The sequence below is a fragment of the Eleginops maclovinus genome, chromosome 22, assembly GCF_036324505.1.
Source record: "Eleginops maclovinus isolate JMC-PN-2008 ecotype Puerto Natales chromosome 22, JC_Emac_rtc_rv5, whole genome shotgun sequence".
NCBI classification, from domain to species: Eukaryota; Metazoa; Chordata; class Actinopteri; order Perciformes; family Eleginopidae; genus Eleginops; species Eleginops maclovinus.
Window position 1 is genome coordinate 19,472,361 of NC_086370.1, and position 16,859 is coordinate 19,489,219.

Genomic DNA, 16,859 nt, shown 5'->3' on the forward strand with positions numbered 1-16,859 from the left:
ACCATCAGTCAGCTTAATGCCGTAATACTCTCTGAACTGCGCTTCGGGCGAAACCCAAGTCAATTTATTAAACAAAGGCGGAACACAACACGGAAACAGGGATCAGGCTCCTCTTACAGGACTCCTCATCTCTAGTGATAAACCAACTTCATAATTACACTAATAACTCCTTTTGAGCAGCCCGGACTCAGATGGACTGGCCCTTCGGAATAAAAGGCTTATTCAGCTAGAAAATAATATTTACAAATTGATCTGAGAGAAAATTGAAACTGAGCAGCCAGTGGGCTACATTTATTGTGTATAACCCTGAAATGTTATATGATTTTAAATATTCTGCTGATATTTACATGCAAATTATTTTTTAAAGTATATATTTATAAAGGCTTTATTGAATAGAGGGCTGCAAATATATCAAATGATGCCAATCGACTATGGAATACCATGCATTCTAATAAAGATAACAAATAATAATACAAATCAATATTAACGATTAAATGTATTTTTATTTTTTTCACACTGCCTATACAAGTGTGTGTGTGTGTGTGTGTGTGTGTGTGTGTGTGTGTGTGTGTGTGTGTGTGTGTGTGTGTGTGTGTGTGTGTGTGTGTGTGTGTGTGTGTGTGTGTGTGTGTGTGTGTGTGTGTGTGTGTGGTTTGAGGCAGCAGTCTCGAGTGATGTGATACTGTGTGTGGGTGTAGCTGACAATCGTATCTCTAATGAAGAGGTCCCATGGTGAAGCGATAGAAATCTACCAACTGGTCAATCTTTGGACCAACAGTCAATAACACACATTCCCGTCCGCGTGGCACACGTCTCCATATACCTGACAACACTACGATACAACATATGACACTGTTTTGATTTTGAGGATTTTCATCGGGCGAAACAAACTCATCCTTTTTCATCAACAAGTATCAAAGTCTCCTAGCACTGAAACGATTGCTCTGCTCTTAAGATCCTATCTCCTAATCCGGCTGTGATTATGGTTATATCTGACTTCCATCTTTCTCCACTGTTGCACTGAACCGTGTTAGCTAGACGGCTCCAATACAGTAGTGTAAAATAACTCAATACATTTACTCAAGAACAATTTTGAGGTACTTGTACTTTACTTGAGTATTTCAATGTTTTGCTACTTTGATAAACCACTAAAACTCAGAGGTGAATTGTGTGATTTTACTCCTCCATAAAGTTACGTTGCACAATTGGATTAATGATGTGAAATATGATCAACAATTAAATCAGACTTTAGTTCCAGCTGGAGTAAATTCAAAAGCTACTCTGCAGTATACAAAGTGATTCAAACTAGCTGCACCTTTACCTCTTTGATAAACACATTAATGCATCAATAATTATAATCAAAGCATATCGTATATATTATTCTGGAATGGGCCAATCTGCATAATGAGTACTTTACTTCTGGTACTTTAAAGTCTATTTTAATGCTAACACTTTCATACTTTTACTTCAGTAACATTTTGATTGCATGACTTTTAATTGTAACAGAGTGTTTCTACACTCTAATACTTCTTTATACTTTTACTTAAGATCCGAGTACTCCTCCCAGCTCGGATGATATCTGACCTCCATCTTCCTCTGCTGTTGCACTGAACCGTGTTAGCCAGACGACTTAAATACAGATTGAAATGTTTGGCTCACCGGTGCTGCTGCTGCTGCTGCTGCTTCTGCTGCTGCTGCTGCTGCTGCTCGGTTTTCTTCTCCGCTGTTCCCCGACACACTCTCCCTCTCTGCTCTCCCTCTCTGCAGCACGGTCAGACTGCTGCACACCTTCACATTGTTTCTGAGCCCTCACTGGCTCACCCCTCATTTAGATGTAAATAATAAACAGTAGCACGGTTATATTTAATTAGAGCAACATGTCTTCTCACAGAAATGTAATATCGCTGTATGGATCACATAAATACACGAGTCCATATTTGATTAAAAAAATAGAAAAGTTAAATTAGTAATAAAACGAATTGGTTACGAGGTGTCAGATTTGATCTCCTTTGGGAAAATTCTTGCGCAGTCTTCATACACGAAACGTTAGCACATATTTTGCATATATTGCTTACTAAACTTATACATTTTCAAACGTATAACGTTATCTTTCTTATTATACTATTTGTAACTCATATCCCAAATGACACCCATTTATACATTTAGACATGCAGTCATTTTTTTACCGTGAGACACCTGTAAACCCATTTGACCCAAATTCCTTGTTTACAAATGAGTATAACAATGTTTACATCTTCATGTGGGCTGAAAACACATGTATGTAACTTGTTGGAGCTGAGAAAACTTAAACCTCTCCTAGATGACATATTAAGTCTAATTGTAATTATGTGTTGCTTGCCATAAGTTGGTCAGTTATTTTTGGGGAACCTTTTCTTAATTTATATCTTATTGGTAGACAGCTGACAGTCACGTTATCGTGTATAAAATGATAAAGTGACTAACTTTAAAGTTCCAGGTGTAGTGGAAATGTTGAGTGATTTGTGAGAGCCGCTGGAGGCTGGAAGACAAACTGCAGCAGACTGCGCGCTCTGGCGCCATCATTCCCCCAGCTGCGGGACCTCTCTCCCTCTCCACACCCCCTCACCCCTAGCTCTGTGCTCTTTGGCTGCCCGAGGTGTCTGTCAAAGTGAAGGGAAGAGAAAAAAAAGTGTTTTAGAAGAAAAATCTGAGCAATATTTCTATTGGTAGGCGGGCTGGTCGTGAAGGGAACAATCTTGTTGACTTTGCCAGGGAGCCACCTCAAAGCATATCAGGTTACTTTGAGTGACAGCGTAACCATGGCAAATAATTTGACTAAGGCTATTGTCTTATCCTCGCCATCCCCGGGTCAGATAACCGACCAATCAGATTTCATATAATCGCTTGTCTTGCCAGCTTAGAATAATATTATTAAAACGAGCCAGCGAGCCCGGTCTCTGGGAGTAGGTTATGTTGAAACGGCATAGAAAAGGTGGAGGAGGACGGCTCAAGGAGTAGCAACTTTCTCTCTTTCTCAGCAACTATATGAGGATTTGTCGCCTGGGGTTTTGCATGGCTGAATGGACTTGAGTGTATGCCACCAGACGCAGTTGGATATTACCTAACCTTGGGCTGTTTTAAGTTTTAGGTTGCTCTTTTGGGGACCTTCTGTCGCGTATGGACTTGCGTTTTGATTTAATGTGAGACTGAGAGGGGAGACGTGGAAGTAAGGCACAATATAATCTGAATTGTTGTCGCCATGTCCATGCTTCCTACGTTTGGTTTTACGCAGGAACAAGTTGCGTGTGTTTGCGAAGTTCTCCAACAAGGGGGGAACATCGAGCGGCTCGGCCGCTTCCTCTGGTCCCTCCCGGCGTGCGAGCACCTCCACAAAAATGAGAGCGTCCTCAAAGCGAAAGCCGTGGTCGCTTTCCACCGGGGGAACTTCCGAGAGCTCTACAAAATCCTTGAGAGCCACCAGTTTTCTCCGCACAACCACCCAAAGCTGCAGCAGCTGTGGCTCAAAGCGCACTACATTGAGGCGGAGAAGCTGAGAGGCCGTCCGCTCGGCGCGGTGGGGAAGTACCGCGTCCGGAGAAAGTTCCCCCTGCCTCGCTCTATCTGGGACGGAGAAGAGACAAGCTACTGCTTCAAGGAGAAGAGCAGGAGCGTCCTGCGGGAGTGGTACACCCATAATCCTTACCCATCCCCGCGGGAGAAAAGAGAGCTGGCCGAGGCCACGGGACTCACCACCACGCAGGTCAGCAATTGGTTCAAAAACCGACGGCAGCGAGACCGAGCAGCGGAGGCGAAGGAAAGGTAGGAGTACTAAAACTATTTATCAGAAAAAGGGAATATTGTGTTTTTTTAAGCTTGTGACATTAATTAAAAGTAGACAGAAAACACATTTTAAACAGGCAAAAACAGCTAGGGTTTCGTTGATGCTCGTATATGATTTGACCTACATCTGGCAATTTATTGCATTGCCCAAACGTTTATATATTTTCTGTTCTTACCTAATAAAGTTTAGTTTCCTTTACGCATCTGTTTCTTTAGGTTGACAATTATATTAAAAGCAATCACTTTTCCTTAGTTTTGTGTTCAGTAAACTCACGTCCTGCACTTTTGTTTTCCCTGTTTGTGATAATTATGCAGCCGTGCGTAAAAGTTGAAAGGCAGAAAATGAAAGAGTTTTTGTCAGGTAAATTACAAGGTTATAAAAGTTGCATTTACCCCACTTTTATGTTTTAATCACACTTATTATAACATGAAATTAGACTTTCACGTCAAGATCAGAGAATACAAAAGTTTGAAACCTCCAGATGAGCCCCTGGATGGGACACAGAGTAGATAAGAAAACATCCCAGAACACGTTTAAAAGCTGTTTTGCGGTGTAACTGATGTGGCTGGCTGGGTAGGCTCCACATCAGTCAGGTTGCCATTTCATAGGAGTCGTTTGTATATTTCAAAGTTTTGAAATGACATCGTGTGGAGAGGTTTTAGTCAGGTGTTCACTTGGTCGGTGTCTGTTTTCGCCCTGTGGCCAATAATTCGGGCTGAAAGCTCCACGTAAATCATGTCTTCCCACTGAGCCTTACTCACCACTGCAAACACATGCACTACGCCATAGGCAACAAGCACACGTTCAGCAATATTTAGAGCTGTCAATTATTCAAACGTACCAAAGAGCTAGCGCCCTTTGATAGGCGTTCTACCCACAGGTCACTCTGGTTAGGTTAATTTGCCTTAAACACATGCTTAATGCAGGTTCAATAGTCTGATAGATTTATTGTCTGCAGTCACTCATGTATAATGCAGCCATTTAACTTTCTGTAGTGCTGTAGTGAAATGAGCCAAAGCCTCTAATTATTTCAATGACTTACTTATTGCCCGCATCCTGGCACACGTGATGCATTAATACATCATTTGATCATATATACAAATACATGATGCTATTACGGCTTCAGTTAATGTAACTTGGCCTAAAAAGCAACATTAGCATTGTGTGTTTGTGTTTGTGTAGGCCAATATTTGTTATTTATTCAATGAGCAAGTTTTGTTTTCTCAACTTTAAAAATATGTATTTATAAATATCAAATTTGCAAATTAAAGTATTTATTTTCTGTGAAATCACTACAGCTATTACATCCGTCACAGCTTGACTTAACATCTTTACAAGAGTTGTTTTGCACTTGGACCATAATGACGTGTGATTTTGTTTTGTTGTTGTCAGGGAAAACAACGAGAACTCCAACAGTAACAGTCACAACCCATTGACTTCTTCCATGAATGGAAATAAATCTCTCCTGGGGAGCTCGGACGACGATAAAACACCCATGGGGACCCCGGATCACACGTCCCATAGCCCGGCTCTGCTCCTCGGCTCCAACTCCGGTTTACACTCCCTGCACGGCCTAGCGCCCCCGCCTGGACCCAGCGCCATCCCGGTACCCAGCGGTGTAGACTCGGTGCACCACCACCACTCATTGCACCATGACACCATACTGAACCCTATGTCTTCTAATCTAGTGGACCTTGGCTCTTAAAAAAACTGGCACAGAAGGGGGACAGAGAGCAACCATTTTTTGGAAAAGTAATTTACGAGGTGGAGTGAGGCAAACTTCGAGCACTTGTGGCAAAGTGCAAAGCAGACGGACTGGAGCACTGCTAAAGAAACAACCACCTCAACAAATAATTTAGTCCCATATCCAAACTTTTAAAGAGGTGGGAAAAATCTGCCTGAGGGTGCATTTATCCCTAAAAAAAAGTCCGACGTTTTGTTTTGTTTTTTAGAAACCAGTGTTAAGGCAGAGCACTTTAGAAAATGCGAAAATATTCTAAATGCAGGTACAATTATGTTCTCTTTAATTCGTTTAAGGGAAATGTAATTATATTGATATTTAGAGATTATGACTTGTTAAAATTGATCATTTTTGCAGTGCTGGTGCTGGTGCAGACAAAAGGTGAGGTGGATCTAGGTCGTTTTAGGTAAAAAAATAAAAAATAAAAAAAATAGAAAAAAGTATTTTACCGGAATGTACGTAACATGCTATATTGTTGAAAACAATAACAATAAAATGTCTTAATTCTTGTTACTATTACCGTTGTTATTTTAGGGGTTTAGATTTATCAGCAGACTCTGAAGGCACCGAGTTAAAGGTACCCCATCGCCTTTTTGTTTACACGAGGTTTTCCAAGAGAAAGGGGTGGGTGGGGGATGAGGGGGTATAATATTCTCAAGTGTCTTATACGAGCCGTGATAAAAGGAAATATCCTACCTATATCTCTTAATATTATTATTATCATTTGCAATTTCATTTGGAAAGAGACTGCATGTAAACTATGCGATAAATGATGAAACATAAAACGATTCACCTATAGTTTCATATACCCTTTACAATAAAAGAAAAATAAATACATGGATTAAAAATCGAGGATTTCTTTGATTCAGAATGACTCCTGACATTTTTGCAGAGGTTTCTCTCCTGTGGGTCAATTTGTGTTCAAACCATTCAAGCTGGGTGACATTTTAAGAATATTTAAACAAAAATATTCCCACAATTGAACAGCTGCAGGCAAATATCAATCTTTACTGTGTCATATGGTTTTTGGAATGCGTATGGATGTTTTAGTAATTGCTTTGCACTGGTAATGGAGGATGTTCTAATGTTTACGTTAAATTCTGTTTTCACGAATCTCACTTTGATTGTAGAAATGCACATTCATTATAGACTCTAACTCTATCAAACTGGCATTGTTTGGTTATAAGTAACTCCATGCTTCACTGTGTCCTCTGGCCTTTTGAATGTGCACTGAAGTGAACGGTAGAACATTGAAATTATAGAGCAGTAACTAAACAGCAAAAGCTCTTAGCCTCTGACACAGATGCCTGCTCTTAGAAAGGGGATATTGTCATTTATGTGTGGGCAGTCTGCGGGTTTGCTCGGTTCGATATGCCGGGATTATCGACCATTGTATCACAACTGCTGCACGGGAATTTATTCTCCCTCTCCAAGACATTTGAAAGCTTGTGCCCTCGGGTTTTGCAGGTAAATCGGTTCTAAAAAACGTTTGTTTTAAATACATTATGGCCTTTTTCCACTTATGGGATTCTATTTTCTATTCATTAAATCGGTATATTATATGAGATAGTTTAAAATACAACACTAATTCTCTTTGCATTTGTTGTTTGTATTCACGGTGTTTTTTTAAGTAATGATCGTCGAACTTAAGTTTAGAGTTCATTTAAATCATCATTGCCGATGTTAAAATGACAAAACTAAAGAGGTTCTTAATCTGCTGCTTTGTTAAAACAACACAAGTCAAGAGACTGTGGCATGTGGCCATTATGGGCAAAGCTGGGCGAAATTTGTACGTGCTTTTCCAACCGGGGAACCTTGATGTTGAAGTGATGACACCTTATCTTTCCGCGCTCGGCTGAGGAGAACAAAAGTGCCGTAGTGTTTGGCGCAGAGGAAAAAAAAGAAAACACAGAACTGGAAACGGGCGTTGAAAGAAGACACTTTGTTTGAACAGCTTCAGTCGTGCAACACCTTCAGCTTCCCCCAGAAGTCTGCTGCCCGAGAATAAACCTAAAACAACATGTGTTCTGCTCTTCTTACTTTCAGTACAGTATTGTCCTCTTAAAGGCTACAGGTTCTGGTGCTACTAGAGTGCTACATGTTGTTAATTTTATATACCCCATTGTCCTATAATAAAGGTATTATGGCATATTTGATCAAAATCCGAATCGGTTATAGGCTAGGCTACTACCAAGTAGGTTTAAAAATACGAGGAATTTGCTTTGGTGTAAATTGTGCATACAAAGACACAGATAGAAATATGCCTATAGCCTACGTTTTTTAAAGAAAGGAACAAAGTACTATTATAAAAAGTATAAATAATGCCATATTTGTAAACATTACATACAGAATTATTGATCCCACAGCTGATGTATGATTTACTGTCATGATATTATCGGATTGTTTTGGGAAAATAGCAATTATTACTTTCAAAAATCACACTGATGAGGACTTCATAAATTGTCTATGTCAGCATAAAACTCATTAGATGTTGATTCGTTTACAGGTTGATTTTTAAAGCGTACCTTAACAGAATATTATGATCCGATGATCCATTTTCTGGTAGGAGCCAGGGCGTCTGCAATGGGAGTGTAAAAATGAGAAGTGTACACAAAGAGGGTGTGAAGTGTCTCCCTCCTGTCTGCAAAGGCGAGGGATCAGTCGCTCCTTGTTGGGTACAGCTGCTGCCGCATGAAGGTCAATTGCACATGCAGCTTAAAGCCCACACGTTATAATTAACGAGGACTTGAGTGCACATGGGTCTGCTCAAAACAAGCCTATTACAGCGGTTTGTAAGGAGACAAAACACGGAATAGTTTTTCTCAAACCAACTCTGTAACCCCACTAAACGCTGTGAATTTCGTCTTCTCGTATTTTCTCTCTCTTGTTTTGCCATAAGGCTTGAAATGTGAAGTCAAACTGGCATAGTGAGCGCGCCATGTGTGCCCGGGAAGAGGGGAGGCTCGTAAATGTTTGTTGGGCAAAAGATGTTAGGAAAATACGCAAGCATTGAAACAAGGCCTAATAAGGCGAGCTGGTTATAAAAGCTGATTATTCTGCCAGCATAGCCTTTGGAAAAAAGGATCTGGATAAACAGCCAGACAGGTGTGAACTACTCGTGATTTCTCTTAAATAATAATCTTCAGGCTTTTTTAAAAAAAATCATTCACCATGGGGTGAGGATGTTGAGGAGATTAAGTGATTAACAATTTAAGAAAAACAATCTCGTGGAAAATGGGAAACAAAAAAATTACACAATCAGCAGAGAATGTGTGCTGGTGTTGTGAATCACATCCATTCACTTTATAAAGAAGCTTTGTGTGAGTTTTGATCCGATTTCTTTTTTTACTTAAAAACTGAACAATTTATGGGATTATTAATGTCATATAATAATTACATAAACGTGAATACATTAGCACCCAAAGCACACTCTTTTTTTCAGGGTGTTTTAGTGAATAACTTGAGTTGATTATTTTAGATATTGATTTAATTTCGTTGTTTCGTTGTTTTTAATAATACGCAGGGTTTTCATGACGTAAGTGGATGCGTTGTCGCATCCTGCTGCTGTAGAGAGCTTCTGTTTTGGTTTTGCCTAAACACTATGAAGATTGGTTACATAAATTAGTAACGAACGACATTTTCCCAGTCCTTTGTTTTGTGTCAGGTAAGGAAGGTTAACATTAGCTGCGAAGCACTTGCTTAAATTAAATAATACAAAATAAACAATTGCGGACCTCATAGTCACAAAATCCTTATCCTCCTTATTGTGTTGTTTTGCAGCAAGTTGTTGCTTTAATTAAGTGTCGTTTGCTTATTAGCATGGATGCATTATGAAGAAAATAAAGCCACACGAAGGCGTTGGGTTGATTGTCACATTGTTCCTACCTTTTGATCTTTATGTTTAGATCGTTCACGTAATTAAAATAAACGTGCATTTTTTTTTCCTGCTCTGTAGCACTGTGAGATCGCGGAAATGAAAAGTGCAATACAAATCAAATGTATTATTATTAATAATTTATTCCAAATAAATCGGTATATTGCGCTTGATTTAAATAACGTGTTCCCTTTATATCCTTAGCAAATGTAAAATGCATTCTTTAAATCTGCTATTTTAGACTATGATACCTATTCAGGAATGCATTAATTGATTCAATGCAGGTACAATGCATTTCATTAATCGATTATTTGTTTAAAACAAAAACAAACATCCACAATAATTATTCCCACTGACCAGTAACTCAAACACCAAACAAAAGATTGTAAAAAACTTGTTTCTCCAAAATGTTTTTCTTTTTAGAAAGTTTAAAAAACTACATTATTTAATGCTGATCAAAATGCATTTGCTTGCATTAGCCACATTATTTTGAGCTATCCTGAGAAATTGTCCCACTCTGTTGATGTACATCCCATTATTTAGCGTAATTCAATCTAATCGCAGGATGATAAGCATCAGATTCTCATTCAACCTGAACGTTTTAAGTGATGATAGAGCACTCGGCAGAAATGTCAAGTACAGTGATGATTGTGATAATTTGACACATCATTGGTCCCAGTGGGGAAATTGTCTTTCCACTTAGACCCCCTTCAGGGAGGTCAGAGGTCAAACTTTTATAGCAGCAGCAGCCTCAGAGCTGGAAGACATTCCCCAGTTTGCTCAAGGACACTTCAGCAGAAAATAGAAGCTGTTTTCATTTTCAGAATGGTGAAAGAAGAGTACACAAACTTTTTTATGATAAGGACTAATGCCACTTGTTGCCTTGAGAGGTTGGTGTTTGTACTAAGGGTGTAAAGCAGCAGGGATTGACATAACTGATCAACTGTGACTGCAAAGTCAAAACTCCTCAACAGAGAGGAGTGTCCACACTCCATTTATGCTCACTTTTTACTGCAGGCTTCCACAGCAACACGAAAAGGTGTGTACCACTTCATTTGAACCTTTATATGTTTAAGTATGCAAGTAAATGAATGCCCTTTTACTGCAATAGTACACTTTCTTCTTGCAATTAACCCTGAATATGTCACATTTATCCCTTTTACTGTATATGATTTGAAAGGCATCATCTTCAGTTGGTGAAAAGACAAACTCTACTCTCTCCTCTCGTTGTAGGGAACAGCAGACTGCTCATCAACAGATGAAACTCTCCTGTGAGATGCAGATTACATGCACAATTCTGAAAATCCATTTTAGTTTCTTAAAACAATAACTGGATTGTGAAAGAGCTGCTGGACAGTTAACATCATGATCTAAGAGGTATAAAAAACAAAGACTTCACACAATGTTGTGCCATAGATCTTTGACCAGAAAAGGTTTTTCTTCTGTATCAAACGATATATTATTGATATCTATTATAGATTTTATAAGTATTTATATCATCATATATTTAAATTGTGGATTCCTTGTATGTAAGTAGTTCTTGTATGAAATAGACCCGCAATACATGGTGAAGAAGGCCAACTGATTTAACATGGATTACCATATAAATGAAAATGATTCTCAGTCTGTTTCTGATACAGTATTGCTGACAGGCAGCACAGGGTCACTGCTTTCCGGCATAGATGAACAGATCAAATTATGTACATACAGCCAGAACACCCAGACAGTCAGAGGAATAAAATACTATTTCATCTGTAGTATGAAGGTGGTTTGAATTACAGAATTCCTCTTTTTTAGGGACTCGCCCAAAGGCACAAAGACTCAAACACAAGCTGACCTGGGAGTAAAATGTAAACATTAAACACAATCTGATGTTAAGACACACATCGGGAAGCGGTTATCCCTTTATACTCCTTGAGCACTCTTTTTATAGGAAGTCAATAACCAACACTAAGACATAATTAAAGATAATAGTGTTTTCTGTTAATGGTTGTTTCCAAAGCAATCTCTGTAAACAAAGCAGCAAGCAAAATGTTTTAAATTATTCAAATAGTGAAAATACATGTAGTTCAAAGAGTCCCATGTAACACATTTGTCCTGATTAGCCCAAAACAATCATTAATAAATGAATAAAAAGCAACAATGTTACCATTTTAAATATAAATATATAAGGCATTTCACTTTCACAACACGTAAAGCAGCTTCTTCTGGTCTCTAGTTATTTTGACAACGCTCTGAGGTCAACCTCAGTGGTGTGTTTATAGATGAGCACACTGATTCCAGCCCCTCCTTCGCCATTATGCATATTTGATGTATCAGGTGTGTACCATAAAAGAGGACAAAACAGTAGGGGGGCTGAGGAGGGAGCGGGGGGGGGGGGGGCGGGGGGGGGGGCGCGGTGTAGAGTTACGGTCAAAAAAGAGAGAGAGGGATGGCCAGGGGAGTACGAGCATTAATCCACTCCCTGTGTGCTGGACGCGTACTGTTACAAAACACACACTCGCACAAATACATAAGCACACTGCGGGTGACCTTTGCCTGAGTGAAAGGTCACCTGGCAGACCCAGTGCAGACTTCCATCGCTGCAGCCCACTCCTGAGACAAGGAGAAACGTTAGCTAGAGTTAAACATTAAACTCCTGGAGCTTCTTTATTTCAAACAGTGCTACTTTGAGTCGCCTATAACATGAATACAAACACTGATAACTGGTCATGCCACGTTAGGATGCAATTGCACACACCTATGAAAAGATTTTCAAGTTTCTATGTGTAGTGTTAGTGTACAGTACTGGTTAGCACCTAGATAAATCAACTTAGGAAGAAAAAGCGTATAACTCAAATGATCTATTTATACACCAGCCTCTATTTGTGACTGCCCTCTGGAGGAGTGATAGTCATTAACAAATACAGTGTGCAACACCGGTGTCTTCTTAAAAGTACATTTAGGTAAAGATAAGATAAGATGGGATTAACTTTATTGATCCCAATTTGGGAAAACCTTTTTTGTCACAGCAGCATCATTTTGAACAAAAGAGGAAGAAATAAACAAACATGAAAAATAAACATCAACAACTCAAATTAACAAATAGAACTGATCTTAAAAGTAAAATATACTTTACAGTGTGTGATATAAAGTGTTTCTATGTTGGTATGTTGTATAGAATTGCTTCTGTGTGTGTGTACTTGGGGTTTCTAAAGGCTCACCTGGGCTTTTTTCCCGTACTGTAAATTTCTCTCTGGGAGACAGACACGGGCTGTTCTGATCGCATTAGGTTCACTCCGATGGCTTTTCCAGCTATTGTCACTTGACACCGTTCCATTAAATCTGTCCAGCGTAAGATTAACTACTCCATTCTTTATGCTTTCACTGGGTGTTCACTCCAAAGGGCAGGTTAAATCATGCACCCGATTTTCATAGCACGCAGTATTTTACCGTTTGGCCTATCTAGCTTTTTAAACTCGCAGTACTGTGAGTGTCACTCCGATAAATCGTCAGGAAAGTAGTCCATTCTTCAGCTTAGTACCCCTTTAATTTTTGTTAGCAGTCTGATATTATAAAAACATATGAGACTGAGGATACTCAATGTGTTTATATATTTTGTTCTTTTATTTGTTATGTTGTTGTTATTATGACAACATATTTTAGACATGTTGTCATGTACAGTTGTTATGTGGGATAAGAGCCCCTCTAGTAGATGAGGGGATTCAAATGACACTGATTGACTGTGATTTAAAGTAGCCAATATTAGTATTATCTTAACGGATATGATCAATTAAACATCATAGTACCAGTTTAGGTTCCTTTTACAGTTTATATGTTGAATGAATGAACAATAGAGACAAACAAGTGGCTTTTATGTCTATATAAGTAGCTTGAAGTTCAAGTGAGTTACATTAATGGTCACTAATTAAACTATTCATCAGTTTTTCTTCATCGTTTGCTATTTGTTTTTTATAATGATCTCTTTAAGCAGCACCTCCCACATGTCTGTCGCTCATCTGCTTATATTTGTTTTGTCTACTTCCTTGTTTAGGTCCTGAGAAACGCAAAGTCATCATTAGACGAAAAGTTCTGCATGCTATTACAATGCATTCACCAGGTAAGAGGTTTGGTTATCTACTGTCAGTCAAATAAAAGGAGGAATAAATAAGTGCCAGAAAATAGTCCAACGTAAAATCATTTTGTGCATAAATGATTGCAAAATTATATCCAGCTTCATATACATGTGAGCTTGTGTATTTGCACAAATTCAGCACTTTATTCCAACACCATGTGGCATTTTATCTGGTCCCATTTTAGTTCAATCAGATAAATATAGTGTGTATATTATTTTTGGCATTTGTTTCCAATGCCATTATTTACATTTCCCCATGTGATCTACATGTCTTTGTTTTCTTGTTCTAAATGTTTTTCTAAATTCTTCACAAGAAAATTAACACCATTAATAAAGACTTAGAAAAAATAGAATTAATTCCACATCTATATCTTTCAATAATGAAAGGATATAACAGCCCCATGCATCCTGCTACCCTCATGGGTTGTGTGTTCCAATTTGGAAGCAGATGAAGGGAAGTTTACTCTTTTACTTTTGACCAATCAGTAAGGATGATGTTGATTGTGAGTGTGTACAGTTGAGGTTCATCTATTACCAGCTAAACACACTAACAGGTTGAACCCGTTAGTTAGTGTGTTTTAAACGAGTGTGTGTGTGTGTGTGTGTGTGTGTGTGTGTGTGTGTGTGTGTGTGTGTGTGTGTGTGTGTGTGTGTGTGTGTGTGTGTGTGTGTGTGTGTGTGTGTGTGTGTGTGTGTGTGTGTGTGTGTGTGTGTGTGATCATGAGTTTCAAAGTTGGCACTGTGCAACAAAATAAGGTCATGCTCTTTTAAAGACTACTGTAGACTAACTTTGCATGCAACAGATGGAACGGCAGTATACTTTAAACACCCCTCACGGTTAGTAGAGAATTATCAGTGTGGTCACTCAATCAGGTGTGAATGAATACTATCTTTTCTTTTCTTTTTTTCATGCCTTTACCCATTTCAAATTCATTTTCACAGGTCTGTTGAGTGTGGCACCTGAGGTAGAAAGGTTGTAACCATAGCAACTGATCTATGAAATGTAGGATAAAGGGGAGATGAGATGAGTATAAATGAAGGTGCCTGCTTTATTAACATGAATGTGATCCTTTGACACCAATAAACACACAGTGATCTGACCCTACTCCTCCCAACACTGTACATCAGGCACACACTGTAACACTGTGTTCACTCCACTTAGATCTGTGTGGGTTTTTTTTAAAGAGAAAGAACATCTCAGAAAAGACTTGATGAAAGGTAACCATTTGGTTTTCTTCACAATTAAGAGGGAAAGCAGCGGAGTTCTGCAGAAAAGGTTGAAAAGGGTAACGCTGCTTCTCCCTAGTGATCAGAAAGTGTAACTGCATGGGTGTTAAAGAAGGTACCAAGAACCTGATCACACTTTATGATACAAATACAGAAAAAGGAAATACAGCTTGGATCTGATATGATGTTGCTCATTTGTGCACATATGAGCAAAGTCATGGTTCAGTGGTGTTTTAAAAAGAGTATTAGGATAAGAAAAACACACAACCTTTGTCAGGTTTATACAGAGAGATGACTAGCTCATTATAATAGCAGGGCATGTGTGTTAGTTATTTACTCAACCTTTATTTCTATAGATATTTAACACGAAAAGACAGACCCAGATACACATGTTGACTAAACAATACTCAAGATAGTCATATACTGTAATTGCTGGTAGATACTTTGTCAGTATCGAGTCAAAAGTGTCCTTCAAATTGTTGTGTTTAATGTGAGTATCCTCTGGTTGATTCACCATGAAAAAATGACCCAAAACAAAGCTAAATCTCTCTCCATTCTTCCCTCTGTTTCCCATCCCTCCTCCTCCCTCTTGTTTTCTTCCTGATAACTTACACTAGACTGGTTTCCAAGCTGCGGACTCCTCTTGTTGTTATTTTTCACCCACAGCAGTGGCAGCTGCTTGAAGTCTCTTTTGCTTTGTTGCCGTTCACTTGCTGCTTGATTAGCTTCTCCACTGCACTTCAAACGCTCCTGGGTTTCAGCCAAAGCAATTTTGTAGTGATAAATGCAGAAAACATGCCACGGGTATAATTTCACTACACAATGAGAGATAGGCATAGAGGGGGGCGATATGTGTCAGTGACCTTAAAGCTTCTGTATACACCATTTGTAATTTATTGCACACTTGACTTGACACACACACATGCAACTACTGGAATGGATCTGGAAGCCATGAATGCCATTAGCATCTTGCATAGACAACAGGAAAGGCTGAGTGTTCTTCAGAGAGACAAAGTGAATATTTTTCCATGTAATGTATTCTGAGGGATGGCAGGCCAGATGCTGTCGGTCTGTTGTTGTGTTTATTCTTCAGTGTTGTTCCAAATCCCTCTCATCATTTCATGCATTAAGTCAAATGTTCAGCCTTGAGCTCATGATGACCCCTTGTGGTTGAAATAACACATTTATTTTGATTATGCTTACATACTGTATCAAGGCTTATATGAAAAGAGTTCTTGGCCTCTTATAAATATAATATCTAAAAAAATGACTCTTTTTACAATGAACACGACTTGATGACATCCAAGACTATGGAAATAATTCAAGTTATGCATTTATTTATCTCTATATAATAAGGCCATTTGTTTACACTTTCTTGACTATACTTAAAAAGATAATCTGGGGTATGAGAGATGAGAATGCATTGCTCTTCGGATAGGACTTTAATAATAATTACCTCCATTAATATCTAAGTCCAAATCATTAAGTCACAAATATGAAAAGGTGTGGTCATCATGCATCATAATGATAGTACTATAATGCATGATTTAAGTGGTGGTTTCAGACTTATTCTCATGTTGCCAGTGAGTCATTTTGCTGTGATGGATTGTTCAATAAAACAACTTTGTAAAATGTATAAAGATAGATAATGACTTGTGTCATAATGTGTTCATATAGTGAGTTTCTTTCAGGGTGATCTAGAATGTAGATTTTGAACCTTCCATCCCACTAAAACACAGAGGCCGTTTTCTTTGACTTTACTATGTTCAGATTGTAAGAAATAATGTGTTCCTACAATGCTTTTTAGTAATGTCATGAAACAGTTTTCATGTAAGAGTGTGTTATTATAGTTCACTAGATGGCAGTGTAACATACTCTACAAGTACTGAACCAAAGCAATGCTGGGACAGAAGACCATGTTTGTTTGTGTGCCTTTATATGTTCCTGTGTGTGTATGTGCATTCATACACATACATACAATGGTTGCACTTATACTCTGCGTGTGTGTGTGACATTTGAATGAATGAGCGATGAAGTGATATCTTAATCCCAGAACAAACACCATCCAGCGTCTCACTCATCT

General features: G+C 38.6%; 1 protein-coding gene across 1 annotated transcript; it reads left to right on the forward strand.

Moving 5' to 3' along the window:
* The first annotated feature begins 2,772 nt into the window (after positions 1 to 2,772).
* six2a (SIX homeobox 2a) lies at positions 2,773 to 6,433 on the forward strand. Its single transcript, XM_063874253.1, has 2 exons — positions 2,773 to 3,798; positions 5,213 to 6,433. The coding sequence occupies exons 1-2, from the start codon at positions 3,239 to 3,241 to the stop codon at positions 5,523 to 5,525; spliced, it is 873 nt and encodes a 290-aa protein (XP_063730323.1). The 5' UTR covers positions 2,773 to 3,238; the 3' UTR covers positions 5,526 to 6,433.
* The last annotated feature ends 10,426 nt before the right edge of the window (positions 6,434 to 16,859 follow it).